Source organism: Myzus persicae, unplaced genomic scaffold, assembly GCF_001856785.1.
Source record: "Myzus persicae strain clone G006 unplaced genomic scaffold, MPER_G0061.0, whole genome shotgun sequence".
NCBI lineage: Eukaryota > Metazoa > Arthropoda > Insecta > Hemiptera > Aphididae > Myzus > Myzus persicae.
This window is the reverse complement of record NW_019103974.1, coordinates 2,854-18,596: the sequence shown is the minus strand read 5'-3', so window position 1 is coordinate 18,596 and position 15,743 is coordinate 2,854. Positions and strand designations below refer to the sequence as shown.

The 15,743-nt window shown below is 29.1% G+C and overlaps 1 protein-coding gene across 1 annotated transcript; it reads right to left on the bottom strand.

The window, feature by feature from the left end:
- Positions 1–6,165: 6,165 nt before the first annotated feature.
- On the bottom strand, positions 6,166–10,283 carry LOC111037075 (mitochondrial-processing peptidase subunit alpha). The gene is made up of 12 exons (XM_022319438.1): positions 10,183–10,283; positions 9,190–9,392; positions 9,019–9,098; positions 8,858–8,940; positions 8,689–8,791; positions 8,403–8,495; positions 8,164–8,336; positions 7,981–8,077; positions 7,707–7,918; positions 7,319–7,484; positions 7,130–7,262; positions 6,166–6,415 (listed from the first exon to the last, which is right to left on the bottom strand). Exons 1-12 carry the CDS (start codon positions 10,281–10,283, stop codon positions 6,255–6,257), a joined length of 1,605 nt encoding a protein of 534 aa, XP_022175130.1. The 3' UTR covers positions 6,166–6,254.
- Positions 10,284–15,743: the final 5,460 nt, after the last annotated feature.

Below are 15,743 nucleotides of genomic sequence, written 5' to 3'. Positions count from 1 at the left end.
TGGCCCAGCGAAATTTGGATTCGACATACATGTGTTACATAATGAGCAGCGATAACCTATCGATTCCGCCATCAGTCGAATCCATATATCGCGTTATTATCTTTTTCTCGCGTGAAATGGACAACGTGTGCATCCTTTCACGAAACTCCGGTTTCTTCACTTTTGCAGTATCGCACAGTATGGTCGTATAGATAACATTTCACGAAATGGATGGGTATAGTTACCTAAACTCAGTGGCGGCGGGATATAATACTATGTATTTGAAGCAATTGCTTCATAGCTTCATAGCTTCAACATAGCAAATTATCATTTTGATATAATAAAGGGGGTGGTTGGTGGTAAAAATATTAAAAATATACAATTGGCTTCAAAGACTCAAAAAGTTCGAGCCTCAACTGCCTAAACTATACATGTGCGTCGGTCGTGGGCATAATATGTAAACTGCACTCAAATGACCTTTATTTTGTACACTGCACCCGGATTTTTATCCATGCACACGATTGTACACTTTTTACCTTTTTACCTGCAAAAAAACAAAAAAACATAGCACAATTTCAAACAACAAATACTTTATATTGTTGGCTTTAAAGAAATTTACAATTCTCCTGTAATGTATATAAATTATTATTTATAATTAAATGTATTATTATTCCTACAAAATATTTTTTTTTCTTAAACAATACTTCGTGAATTAAAACTTAAATTAGCTTTAAAACAATTTGGGAGACTTGCTGAGTATAGACTGAATGGTTTACTTACTTGTAATTAATATGAATAAATAAGTAAATAAATTACGGATTACTTTAGAGTTAAGATTTAATCCAAGTTAAGAGGACTCCACACCCGCATGTGTTATATCCGTCTTTCAAATGAAAAACAACAAAAACTGTCAAAAAAGAATCGATAAGGCTACAGAATAACTAAAAAACCGAATTTCCAACATAGATACAGAATAATTTTAACTTTGTCGTTTTTATTTTTTCGATAAGATCAATATACCAAAAGTTATTTAAGTTTGGAAAACGTCAAAATATCAGGTTTTTAAAAGTATTATAACTTTTTTTTATTAATGATATTAAACAAATAAAAACGCTATAACGCAGAAAATATTATCTTCTACTCGTATATTGCATTATTGTGTACACTTTTAGTGTCTAGTGTCTACTAGGACTACACATTGAGAGGTTCTATCCCGCTATTTTTGATATGCTGCACGTTTGTAAGACAGAGACAACACACGCGGGTGTAGCGTCTTTTTAAGTTAATTACTAATAATTAATAATTACAAAATAATAAATAAAAGGAAATAGAAAGTTATTTTAAATTGTATTTTTTGAACGAATTAAATCATAAAATATTTTTCCCATAATCATAAAAAATAACATTCGTTGTTAAGTATTAATAATTCTAGGTAAAATATTTCACATTCAGTTAATATGTTCATATCTAAATTTTTAATTTATATTCATATTTAGAAATAGCCAATTGTCAATAGCCACAACTGGGAATCTTGAATTTTTTATAAAGTAGGTACCTATTAAAATTGTAAAAAAAAACGTAAGTTAAGAAACTGCGGTTCCATTTCGTGAGATTGATGCAAACGTTGTCCATTTCACGAATAATTAAAATCGTGATATATAGATGCGACATGTATAAACAATTACTTCGGATTCTTCTAATTATCTGTAATATAATTAAATATCATTTGGATAATTATTGTAGAATATAATACGTTTAAGAAAAAATATTTTACTTTCAAAGCGTGACTTTTACATTTTTCATACCGTGTTAAATAAACACGAATCTTATTAAGACGTACTGGTACTATACCTATTATCGTACATATAATTTCATAATATGCCAAATAATAAATATCCAACTTATTTACTAGTGAAATACTGAAATTAAGCTCTGTAATATAATAAAACGTGTCACGCCAAATATTTATTATTGTAATTTAAACAAAATATAATAATAAAATAATAGATTTGTCCTTTTTTATTTAACCAAAAATTAGATGTTGAAATGTGTAGGTACACACTGTACACGACAATGTGAACTCTCAATAAACGATGTTCAAAATGTATTCCAAGGTATTATATAAGCTCCCTGTTTAATGGGTAAACCACACACTTGTCATTAGGTACATAATTTCACATAATTTCTCTGCAGCAGACCAAGTGTCAAACTCGGTCAACGTTCACGAATTATCCGGATTCGTGATCATCCAACACGTAGTTTTAGTGTGGTATTGAAGACGGATGAATCACATAACTGAATAATGTTCTCAAATTACGGTTATATATATAATAACTAGTAATATATATGGTTGAAAAAAAGAGAAAAACAATTCGCAGATGACCCGACTAAAGGGCATTTTACACAAACGTGACATGTCGTCACCACTGTGACCATAGACATCTCGGCATCTCGCTAAGTGCAACCGTCCAATTATCAAATACTAAATCAAAAGTTGTGTAAGCAACGACCAATCGAAACATTCTGTAACACAATGAATCGTAAATCGTAATAGCTACATAAACGTCAACAACTAAACAATAAATTATCGTAAAAAAGTGTTAAAATCAATATGGTCCTCAATCTCTAAAAAAAATGAAAAGACCCGATAATTTTTTTAGTTTTGTACGTTATTTTATTTGTGGAAAAACTACGGTTTGGTTTGCTAACAATATATAATAATACCGTTGTTCGTTTATATGAAAACATAGGTTGAGAAGAATTTAACCATTTAAGTAATCATAAACGCCATAATATTTTATCTTTTATTTCACAATCTATGTGTTATATATTTGTTTCATTATTACTATTATAATTTAGATGGCGAGAACGGATAACTGCCACTTAAAGTGGAAGTACAACTTATAATATATAGGCATATATCTTATTTGTTAACAAAATATGACATTGTAACATCTTAAGGTTAGGTTAGGTCAAGTTTTACTCGAGTGTTGAAAAAAATATTTTATAAGGTGCACTAGCTAACTGATATAGTGTTAATAATTTGAAATATCTTGAGTGTTCTTCTGAAAATGCTTCTGGAAGTTTTTTGAGTGCATAGGTATTCATTAAAATCCATTGAAATGTTGGAAAATATTTATTGTTGAAGTATGTAATGATGTATCACATAAGGATACCACTTTCAACACATTCATTTTAAAATATTTTTAGTAGGTACCTAATTTAAAAATATGTATGTACATTTCACGCTTGTTCTACATTTAAATAATTAGAATTGATATCTATAATCAAATATCAAGAGAATATAATATTTTCAGCAAGTTTTCGTGGTGGCAACTAAATGAGCACCTCCCCCCCACTTCCCGCATGCCAAGAAATAAATACATGTATGTCTACAATAGCATCTATGTATAGGTAAAGTACTATAAATAACGAATATAATGTTATAATATTCTGCTATTATGGCATCTCGTATTAATTACAAGGCTGTTTGTTCAACTATGATTTAGAATTGGAGGCTAACTTTTTTGTAGTTGTTATCAAATCGCATTATAAACGGGCTGTTTAAACTGCACGCAATGAGCCGAACCGCCAAATTATAGACAACGCAGTTCACCCATCGTCGAGCACGCGTATATAACACAATAATAAACATAATAATATAATATAAAATATAATGGTATGATATTATGACTTATAGTATTATATTATATTAAATCCTGCGAGCGAGCAGTATCTCTGGGGTATCTTTCAGAGTCGTGGTCGTCCACTGCAGTATAGCAAGTATAATAATATAATATTTTATTATTGAGGTGTTATGTCTTATATTATGTCAATTTATGTGTACAGACGTGCATAGTGTTGATAATTTCGCACGGTCGTAGCCTCAGACATATTATACTAATATATTGTACCTACAGATGTAGTAATGATGTGATGTGTCCCTGTAGGTATTGTTATTATATACCTGGTCTGTTTTATGTAAAGACAATTTTTTTTTCAAAGGTTTAAATGTTTAGGAAACAACACAAACACTACCTTAGTATTAACCCAAGCCCCATAGGTATTATACAAAAATAACACCAACTTTGAGTTAACAATTTTAGTGGCGAAACCAACAACAGTCACACTTGACAACTTTGAACTAAGGGACGCAATCTCTCACCAGTGGTTCAAAAACATACTCTAAAATCTTATCTCGTATTCAATTAAAATTAAAATTATCAAGTTTTTCTACTCACAAACAAACATTTGATCATACATTAACCGAAACAAAAAAAATTTTTAATTTTAAATACTTAGCTATAAATAGTATATAAAACGAATCAAACTATTTTGAATATTATCGTGTCTATAAAATACTAGCTAACATTAATTTTTTATGAAAAATTCCGCCTCTACTAAGAAATCATCTTCAAAGTTGAAGATTAAAGTACTTTTACTGTTCCGAAAGGTAGGCACTAGACGTCTAGACGAATACACACATCGGACATCCTTGTAAAAAAACCTCCTCTCAGAATCTAAATGAGTCACAGTTTTTTTCGAACTCAGCACCTTATATAACACATATTTTTAAATGATAGGTACATGTTTAAATGAGTAAAGTTCATTAAATGTTGTTCAAAATAAATTCATATTACCTATAATTATTGCCATAAGTCTCTAGAGTAATTTTAATAATTCCATAATAATATACGTGCACATTTTGTTTTAGTCCTCAAGGCCATTTTTCAGTAAAAAAAATCGATCGTAAAAACATGATTTTATTTGTCATCCAATAGTACTCAGGTTTCGTTGGTCGTGTAGAAACATGGTTTTGGTATCAAAATAAACATGAGAAGTTGTACTAAAAATTGTAGAAACGGATTTTTGAAATTTATTTTTTAACCAATTTCATTTGCATTTGAAGTTTATAACAAATTTTCATTTTTTTTTTTTTTTTTAAGTCAGTTAAAATTGGCAAATTTAGGTATCGAAAATCTGTTCCATGAATTTTGGTTCTATGATCAACTAGGCTACCTAAATCAGTTAAGGTCAGGATAGGGCTATTGCCATCATCATTCATCATAGACCTTATGCTAATAGACAAGAAGTGATTGCACACCGAGCGTCGAAACATAGACGGCGCTTTTCGGTGACTAGTACAGTAAGATATATAGACTATTTTATTTTGAACTTTTAAAGTCAAGATAGCCTACATCACTGCGAGATACCTGCACACAGCTCGTAATTCACTAATGCCGTTGTTATACACAGTTCTTGTCTATTAGTATAAGGTCTATGATAACAATAATGCACTTCAAGTGCATTGGGCGATGGGCTCACCAGTCACCACTTTCCCTACGCCTTAAAATGGATACCTACATCCTACACATTATATTACCTACTCTAATTAGTAGAAATATAGCATCGACATTTTTTTACAAATTTATATTTAAATGAAAACCAAATGTTTGGCACAGGCATTGACGACTGACGAGCAGGACATACCTACAGCATGCTATACAAGCAACCCAGAATTAAGAAAGAACGAAATTGTGGCAGTAACAGATTGAGAGGAAAGTATATGGCGAGCGTCGGGTGTGATGTTGAGAGAGTGAAGGAGAGAAAAGAAGCGAAAACACTCTGTCAACAAGAAGGGGCAGTCAAACAAAATATGATTAAAATCACAGACTACTGGAATGTGAGGAAAAATACAGAGGCGAGTCGGATTTAAGATCTTAATCTCTTAATATTTAGAATTGGCTCCAATGTCGGCTACCTTGTTCATATACACATAGGTGTCTCAATTGACTTAAGGGACATATAAGACCATAACTAAACGAGAGGTCAATAGGAGTCATCAGATTCAGGTAAACTATTCTCCCACTAAATATTTTTATAATATTACCCATAGACCTATTAACTTGTTATTGTACTACCATTGAGTATACAATATTATAGCACCTTAACCCAATTGTATAACTGAATATTTTCTATGGAATATAAAATAAAAGGTATGTAATTTCTATAACATTATGTACTTAAATTATATCTTTATATTATATTAGGTAATAATATTCATATTAAACTACAATTTAAAAATATTTAAGTATTCAGAATTTCATTTTCTAATATTATGAAACTAAATAATTATATCTTTTAGATCTAGAATATTTATAAGTATAAATCATTAATTTGGCATAATACATAAAATATGAAAAGTGATATATTTTGTTTAAACAAATTTATTTTAAAGTTAACAAGAATGCAAAATGGACTTAAACTAGAACAAATTAAAACCGACCAAATATCTTTCCTTTTGGTTTTGTATTAATCAACTCTTGCATTTCTTCAATTAGCGGTAATTTTGAAATATTTCCGCGAGCAACAACTGTTAGTGGAGTATCCAGAATTTTCTTAACAATTCTTACTATATCATCTTCAGTTACATTTTCTAAAAAAAATCAAATGAGATAAATTCTAAAAATAATGCTTGAGTTATAATACTAAATTGTCAAGTACTACATTATTTTAATTTAATCTTAAAATGTATCTAATTATATATGTTTACTTAAATTATAGGAATTATTGTTTCTACACATTTATTGTTAAATTATTTTTCTCTACACAAAGTGTTCCCATTAACAAACTACATTAATTTTCTTGATCAATTTTTTTTCATTTTTATCAATAATTGTTTTACGTATTTTTAAATTTTTAATGAGGACCTATACTTTAGATTTATAATTGAAAGCAGAATATTTTTTTTTTTTTAATGTGCAAGAGTATAATAAAGTATTGAATCAGTAGTTTTTATAAACAAGGAGAATCCAGATATACAAAGATTTTCATATTTTTATTCTCGTTTAACTAAAATATTTGAGCAGTCGTTACTAAGCTCAGAAATTATCGAAGCTAGACATAATATACATTTAAATAAAATGCAAAAAAAACTTTAAGCTTCAAAGTATATAAATGTATAAGTTATTATTTATTAATATTGATGTATTAATATTATTTTCCTTATTTTATTAAGTAAAGAAAAATCTGTGGACTACTAGTGGTTGGTTGTCGATTGACAACAAGACACTTGATCAAATAAAATTGGAGTACTAGACTTGACTCCTTAAATACTTGTGCAACCCAATACTTTGTATTTAAAACTTACCAATTTCTTGGAGAAGTTCTTCTGGTCTTTTTCTATAACCACACGATATAATTTGCCTAACCATGTCTTCAAAAACAATAGGACGTGCTTCTAAATTCATCAGTAGGAGTGACTGCAATTGTTTCTTTGCTCTCTATAAAATAAATAATGTCATTAAATATGAACCTTTATAATTAAATTAATACGTACAGCAAGTTCTTCTCTTTGAATATTACTAGCCATGTTTGCAATTTCAAACACAATGACTTTAACCATATCGCGCACATATTGTGGTTCAGCACTAGCATGAATGCAGAATAATCCACTATCAGTATACGCATGGTTGTAAGCAGTAGCACTGTACAACCAACCATACCTAATCATACAAGTATAATATTATTGAGATTACATTTTTTAATAGTCAATACGCATTAATTAAGCCAGATGCACACCAAAGCAGTACAAAAGAGGTTGCCAGGTTATTGCAGTGAGTCATGGCAGTTTTTTTGTTTTCTGCATTGGTGTACGCCCAGGGCCTTATTATATTATTATTATAATGTGTGTTTGTACATTGTTATTTAAAAAATCACATGCATACCGATTCAAAACATTTCTATACAGTCTTGTGTACATTCCTTTACCAGGTCCACCTGCACTAAAAGATCCACCACCACCCATCATCAGATTTAATACACACGATGGAACAAAATCATTAGTACCCACTAGAGGTATAGATTCCAGACCAATCATTACATGCGATAAAACAGCTAAACCAGATGGTCCAGGAAATGCAGGAATATCACAATCTTCCTAAAATGTTTAAATATGTATTAAACAATTAATAAATATTTTAAATAATAATAAGTACATACTTTGATTATTCCACCAGTGTATTGTGGTATTGAGTTATCAATACTAATTGTATCAAGCTTTTCATTGTTCCAAATTGGTTTTTCATCAACAAAGTACCTAAATATAACAAATAATGAAATAAGTAATAAGTGAAAATAAAATTAATTTTATATAATTTGTGTAATATTAATTATTTCAAGTACTTTTGTACACTATCAACAAGTTGTTGATGATCTACTCCAACTCCTCCAACAACAATTCGTTCAGGTACATAATGGTTTTTCAGATAAGTAAGTAGAACTTTACGATTAATTTTGGATACATTTTCAGTTGGACAAAGTTTTGATAATCCCAATGTATTTTGTTGGAAAGCAGCCTAAATAAAAATTTGTCCTTAAGCAAAATAAAAACCAATTTATTTAAAATATTTAAAAGTATTTACCATATGCACTAAATTTTCAAGCAATTGATCTTGTTCAGGTCTTATCATTAGTGTATCATGCTCAAATAAAATTGCTTTACTTGCAGCCATTACCTGTAATTTATTATATAAGAACAATAAAATTAGAAACTTAAAATTATTTTAACATCAAAACTTATTTTGATTTAAATTTTTGAATTCTCAGAACATAAAAAAAACTAGCCAGAATATAATGTTTGAACAATTATTTATAATTGATATTATTTAAAATAAGTAAATAATTAAATTAAATATTATAAATTTTAACCTCGTCTTCTGTAATCCTAGGCCGTAAAACTACATCAGCTAGAACTTTTATAATATTATCCACATATTTTCTATTAGCACTTGCCGCATATAACACTACATCTCTATAATAAAAAGCAACAAATAAGACAAAAGTAATAAAACTATATTATAATTAGATAAAAAATTACCGAGAACATTGTGCATCACACAAACCGTTATATTTTTCAATTTCATCCAAAATTTCATTGTCTCTAGGAAAATTAGAAGTTGTCTAGTAACAAAAATAATTTTAAAAATTATCTTATATCAACAAAAATATTGATCAGTAAAATAATGAAATATTACTCACATTAAAAGCCAATTTTTCAAGGAAATGATTAACACCGCTTGGATATTTTACTTCATATCGACAACCAGAATTTACCGCCACTAATAAATAATTAAATAATAAGTTTAAGTACAATAAATAAATATTATGTGTCCAAAACATTAGCTAAATAAAAATCTATTTAAAATTTACCTCCAACAGTACAAAATTCTCCATATGCAACTTCAGACGCCACTCGTATTCCACAAGGTAATTGTGTGATATTTGTTTTCACATTATGAAGCTTATGTTCACTGTATACAACATTTGGCAAGTTTGGTAATGTTTCAGTAAGTGGAGGTTGATTGAAAGAACATATATTCTCAACTTTTGATGAAAACTTACATGATGTATTCCTAACATTAAAACAGTTTATTTAATATACAAATTTTAATTTGTTTTATCATACAGGTTTACAGTTATCTATCATACAAGATTGAAATTAATTAGGTATCTACCTATTACATTTATTGGTTTTATTTAACTATTATAATATCATGTAAACAATCTAGAAATTTGCAAGGCTAAATCTGTGTGAAAAATAACTCACCAGGATGTTTGGATCATATCATTTACATGGTTCAATGTGAGATAATTTTAAACCAGTTTAGCCAAGCGAATTTCCAGAATATGTGTACTAAATGATAAATCAGTTTCTTCTCCTCTCACAACCTAAAAGTCCATTCCTATAGTACTATATGTGACTAGCACAATTAACAAGTATTAACTTATACTTGTTAATTTGATTAAAACTTACAAGTTTACTGAACATTATAAATCATAAATAACTGACTAGAAGAATATTCACGAAAGTAATGCAAAATGATAAATAAATTAAAAATACCTACTACTATTACTAAAATAAAATTATAAATTGAGAATATTCGTCACTAACAATTATTTCTTAACTGTAATGTGTAGTTTCAAAAGTGCTACTTTTTAGATACTACTACTAATAATAATGTAGTTATAATTTATTTGTTTCTGACACGTAACTATATTTTTATAGACATAATACCAACGATCCAAGGAATTCAAATTGAAAACTCATTAATATTGGTTTAAAAATGCACACTACACTACGATGACATAGTGTTATGATTTATGAAGGAAGCAAATAATAAGAGATTTTTGAATTATACATACAGTTCTTTTAATGACTTTTTTCTACCGAAATACTTCAAACACGACAATGAAGATAGTCGAGGTGTCATGATAACCGGCGTTTTACAAAACGCAGTGGCCATTTTCACGTTCACCGTGAACGCAGCGACTATATTCACGTCCGACGTGAAACTATGAATGTTCACGTTCTGTCCCCGGCCTGATTGGACGTAATATTATTACTGATAATATATCAAATATCATTATATCACAGAATATAACTGCTGTTATCTTAGTTCGCTTTATCATAGATTCATGGACTATGCCATAGATAATAGATATATGGTGTGGTAAATATGTATGTATACATGTTCTTTTTTGAATAATTTTAATAAACTACCATATATTTCGTTGTGTTAACCTTTTTTCCTAGGTAAACAACCATTAAACGCTTTATTACAATATTTATAAATAGGTGAGGTTTTTAATCAAATAGCCGCTTGGTCGAACCGTAGGTACCTCAACCCCCCCCCCCCTTTAGAAAAATAGAAAATTAAAAAATTTCTAGTTTATTCTAAAATTTGAAAAAAAAATTTAAACCATTTTTTTTTTTTAACTGAATAAATAATAAATACTTTATATATCTATATTATGATCGATTTATGTATGTATATATTTATAGTATAGTGCTCAAGGTGGCAAGGTGTATGATAGCGTAAACGTATCTTCTCGTCGAATTACGGAGCCTTTCGTACACGTAGTCACGTAGAATGGTCATAACTCATAGATAGAGGGCACTTTTCGTGTGTGACTTGTGACTGCACAATATTAAAATTATATATTATATATAATATAATATATATACAATAATATAATTGAAAAAATAAAAATGAAATGCTACCTTCTAATGCATTGGATGCCATCAGGTGTTGTGACCCAATCATATTCCCTAATATATTTATGATATTAAAAATGTTGTGCTGTCTCCCTGTTTCTACTTCAACACCAGAAAGGTCTTTTTCTGGCTTAAAAAGAATAAAAACCTGCCTCAGAAACAGTATGAAAGAGGCATGTATTATGTATAAACAATAAATTCTAATTAACCTGATTATTTTGATTTAATTTTATTGAATTGTTTGTCAAACAGGATCGTCTCAATGGTTTAGTGTTAGTGAGTTATTACCTATAGGAATGTTGTTATCACGCCAGATGAAGTATTAAATGAAATGGCAAAGAAGCCGAGAAAAATTGACTTAGATGTTATAATGAAAATATAATGTTTTATTCTCACTATTTTGATGTTTTACTCAATGTAATTTCCTATACCTAGTAATATCCTCTATAAAATTTCTATCTATGGAACTGAACCCTCTCCATAGAAAATTCTTAGCTACGGCCCTGGGCCCTGGTGGCCTGGTGTAACTACTAATCATACTATAATCATAGTAAATAGCCTATTTATGCAGTTCCGTGTGTTATGAATTTTATAGATTTAAATACTCCGAATAATATTCTGTTTCTGAATCTGAAAGAAAAAATATACCGTATCATCCAAAGAAGTAAAAAACTCGAAAACTAATGATGATAATATTATATTATAATATTTATCATCTGTGGTAAAAGCCAATCGTCGTCACTCATATATAAGAGACGATTCAAAATTCGTATAATTTCAATGAACAAAAGAGAAATAATTAAACACAACATTCACTAGTTTTGACTCACATATTTCATTCTGCTCAAGAATTTTTATGAAATTTCTCGATCCTTTTAGTTCGAAGTGAGATGAAGAAAGCAGTTCCTGGATATGGTTCTGCACTTTAGATATGACACAGCTATATTTAAGCCGAAGAGTCAATGTTCCTATGTCCTATTCCTATAATCCTATACGTAAGTTTGATTACCTATTTTTTTGGGGCTTCCTTATTTTATTTTTTAGTTTTAAAATTAAAAATTTATCGCCAAGGAGAATTTGCTACCCGGGTGACGTAGGCGCATATTTTTTATTCCCGAGCGTGCAACACAAAAAATACGCTAGAACAAACGACGATGGCATATCCAGGTCGCAGAATAATAATATATTTATGCAATTAAATAGGTATAAATAATGTTGTACATACTAGTCAATAGTCATACTACAGTAGTACTTATAGCAGTGTCGTAGCTCGACACTTTTTTCTGGGTAGGCCCGATATTTTGATGTAAGGATAACCAATGAATATTTTTATAAAATAAAAAAGTATCAGAATAGTGTATGTAATACATATTACAAAATAACCACCATTTTATGTTTTAAAACGAATAGTACAAAATAAAGTTAATAAAAAAGATATAGCTTTATTAAAATATTTTTAAATTGAAAATTCCAATTTTCTTTTTTTCATTGATGCAAACTCGTCAATCACAGCAGATAGATTTTCTATGAATTTTCCACTTATTTCTCTCTCAATAAACAGCAAAGTTAAATTATTTAGTCTGCTGCTTGTCATCGTTAACCTTAGATGTGTTTTAACTCTTTTCATCGTCGAGAAATTCCTTTCTGCTGAGGCACTAGATACTGGAACTAAACAATGGAACTACCAAAACATTTTCATTAATTTTTGTTAATTCTTCAAATCCAACTTTGTATTTTTTACTTCTTGATATAATTCAAAAAGATCAGATACAGATAAAAATAAGGTTTTTCCCAGTTGACATTGACATTTTAATTTGGTAATAAATTCATTTGATCGATAAAATGGAAATGTTTCTGCATAACGACAAATTATTTCACTGTCTAAAAATTTTGATGAATTTTGGTCTAAAGCTTCTTAAGTTGCGTTCACATCGTCATTTGTATTAAAACGTCGGTTCATTTCGAAATATAATACGTCTAAAATATTAAAAAATATTTTTTTTTGTTCTGTTTTCATGTCATCAGATGAATAAGCCTATATTTTACCAGTGGTAATAGTTATAAAATAATCGGCTAAAGTATTTAATTTTGTCGTGTTCTATTTGATGATGACAAATTATCACTTGATGGCGTAAATATTTAAGAATTTTGAGCAATAACCAATGATTGCTTATATAGTTCAAAAAACTTTTCATTACGTAACTCTAATACTTGTTGCTTTGTTGCATTAATTAATAATGTACAACGTTTTATATCAAGAGTAGTTGATTGCAGGTTAATTGATAAGCAATTAATGATATTTAATATTTCGTTTAAGCACACAATTATTATGATAACTTCAAACTTAGCAAACTGTATGGCTAAACCCTTTGCCTCTGCAGCTTCTTGTTTTTTAGTACTTTCTCTAAAATAAATGCATTAAGAACATTTAAAATATCAATTAAATGATTTTTTTAAAATTTAATACCTTTGTGTTTTGATTGTTTTGAAACCCTCCTTGCTTCACAATGTTGTGGTACTTTGTACTTGGTATCTTGTAAAAAAGCACGATTACGAATTGTAGATACCGATTGGAATGAATAAATGGCTTCTAATAAACCGAGTATTTCATCTACTTCTTGTATATTTTTTGCTAAATCAACTAGAACTAAGTTTAACCTTTGAGCATAACAATGAATATACGGACACGGATTTTCTACTTATTCCCTTATTTTTGTTTGAACACTAGAAAAAGCTCCGGACATTACTGTCGCACCATCATATGATTGACTTACACAATTTGAAATTATTAAAAAAAAATATTATGCCATCACACAGTGCTTGAGCATTTAGTAATATAAGATATAACTGTAGAGGACCTGATTATTTGGAAATCTATTTGAATATCAATTTTAATACAAAAATTTATTTTTTTTTGTTCAAGGATTTTTTTTGATACAATATTATAGAGGTTAGAGATTTACAATGTACTTTCGATTTTCACAAGCTACATAAATTAATGTAAAATTGATTTATGTAGCTTGTGAAAATCGAAAGTACATTGTAAATCTCTAACCTCTATAATATTGTACCTATCAAAAAAAATCCTTGAACAAAAAAAAATAAATTTTTGTATTAAAATTGATATTCAAATAGATTCCAAATAATCAGGTTCTTTACAGTTACATCGTATACTACTTAAAATATGTTTGTATTATTCATTTTATAATTTTCATTTTTTAGATTCTTGAAATGCATTTGCCTGCAGGCGCCCATGTTCCCCTTCTCATTTTTAAAATTTTATTCTAGTTGATATATTTCATACACATTTTTTTTAAACTTTGATAACCAGCTTGTGCCCTCATAGAATTATTGTTTATTCAACTTTATTATTCTGAGAATTATTTTAGGTCAATGAATTTGGAGATTGTAGTCTGCAGTCTTCATAGTGTGCCTGTTTAGTGTTTTCCTTGATATTTTTTTTCTCTGAGCATTTGTAAAGTACCTATTGGATATTGAACATTTTTACTTTTACCCCTAGGAAACAATTATATACCTACATCTGAAACCAGAAAAGATACTCGATGTTGAAAATCGATAAGTATAATGTCTACTATACAACGTGTACAGGTATAGATTATATTTAGATTATATATACATAGTAAGGACCTACAATGGCCGGGCCGGCCCGAAACTGTCCTTAAAAAGCTCGGCCTGTAGTGACATTGGACTGGGCCTGGCCTTTAAAATATAATAAAGGTTGGACCGAGTTTTTTAAGTCTTGGAATTATATTCCGGACCGGGCCACAGTTTTTTGGTATAATTCGTCAGACTGAGCAGGGCCAGATTTCGAATAATAAATCAAGGGTTGGACCGGGCTTTTTAACGATTTTTCTTCGACAATAATCATAATTTAAAAAATGACCCCAGTTACCGTTGTTATCATTAAAATATTACATGTGGAAATTTTACAATATTTTTAAACCAGTCTTACAAAAAAAAACCTAAGACTGGACTGGGCTTTTTTTAAACAAAACCTTATGCACTATCGTTAAAAAAATTTGGCGGGCAAGGCCGGGCTTGAGAATAAAATTGATGGACCGGACCGGGTCGAAAATTTACGGCCCTTGCAGGTCTATAATACGCAGCCATACAGGCACAAAAACAAAATAATAAACACACACCACAGTAAAAACTAAAAACAATACATTCATCGCGAGTACCTGTTTAAAATGTTCATTACCGAAAAACCAAAAAAAAAAAAAACAGAGCTTTACGTTTAACTAAATATCCACCTCCTTCCAGAACAAAATCAAAACTACACCACAACTAAGTGCTAGCTGAAGCAAAATATGTACCTATACTAAAAACAGAATAGCAATTAACATAAAAGTTGTATTTTTACTAAATTACATAGGATTTTAGGAATTTAAAGACAAGTACCAATTCAACTTTAAACAATAACATGTCAAGCTCAGAATTTAAATATTGTGTTAAAAAGTGATTATTTCTTTCTATAAGAGGTACCTAGATATTAAAAATATGATGTTCCTCAAAAAGCTGAGCCATAGCTCATATGGTAAATACAGTTAACTTCTCAAACTAATTGTGTAAGAAAACTTTTATGTGTATTAGGTACCTGAAAAAGGGAGACCAATAGTTATAAAATAGAATATTAATTAAATTAGTTTACTAGTAACAATTAAATTTACCAACTAGAATTAACTTA

Bases quoted from the DNA above. Each gene is read 5' to 3' on its own strand.
- LOC111037075 (XM_022319438.1), bottom strand. From the start codon at position 10,283: ATGGCCACTGCGTTTTGTAAAACGCCGGTTATCATGACACCTCGACTA. The intron at 8,496-8,688 runs GTTAAAATTTAT...AATAAATTACAG, and splicing joins CTAGGATTACAGAAGACGAG to GTAATGGCTGCAAGTAAAGC. The intron at 7,919-7,980 runs GTATGTACTTAT...TAAACATTTTAG, and splicing joins ACACTGGTGGAATAATCAAA to GAAGATTGTGATATTCCTGC.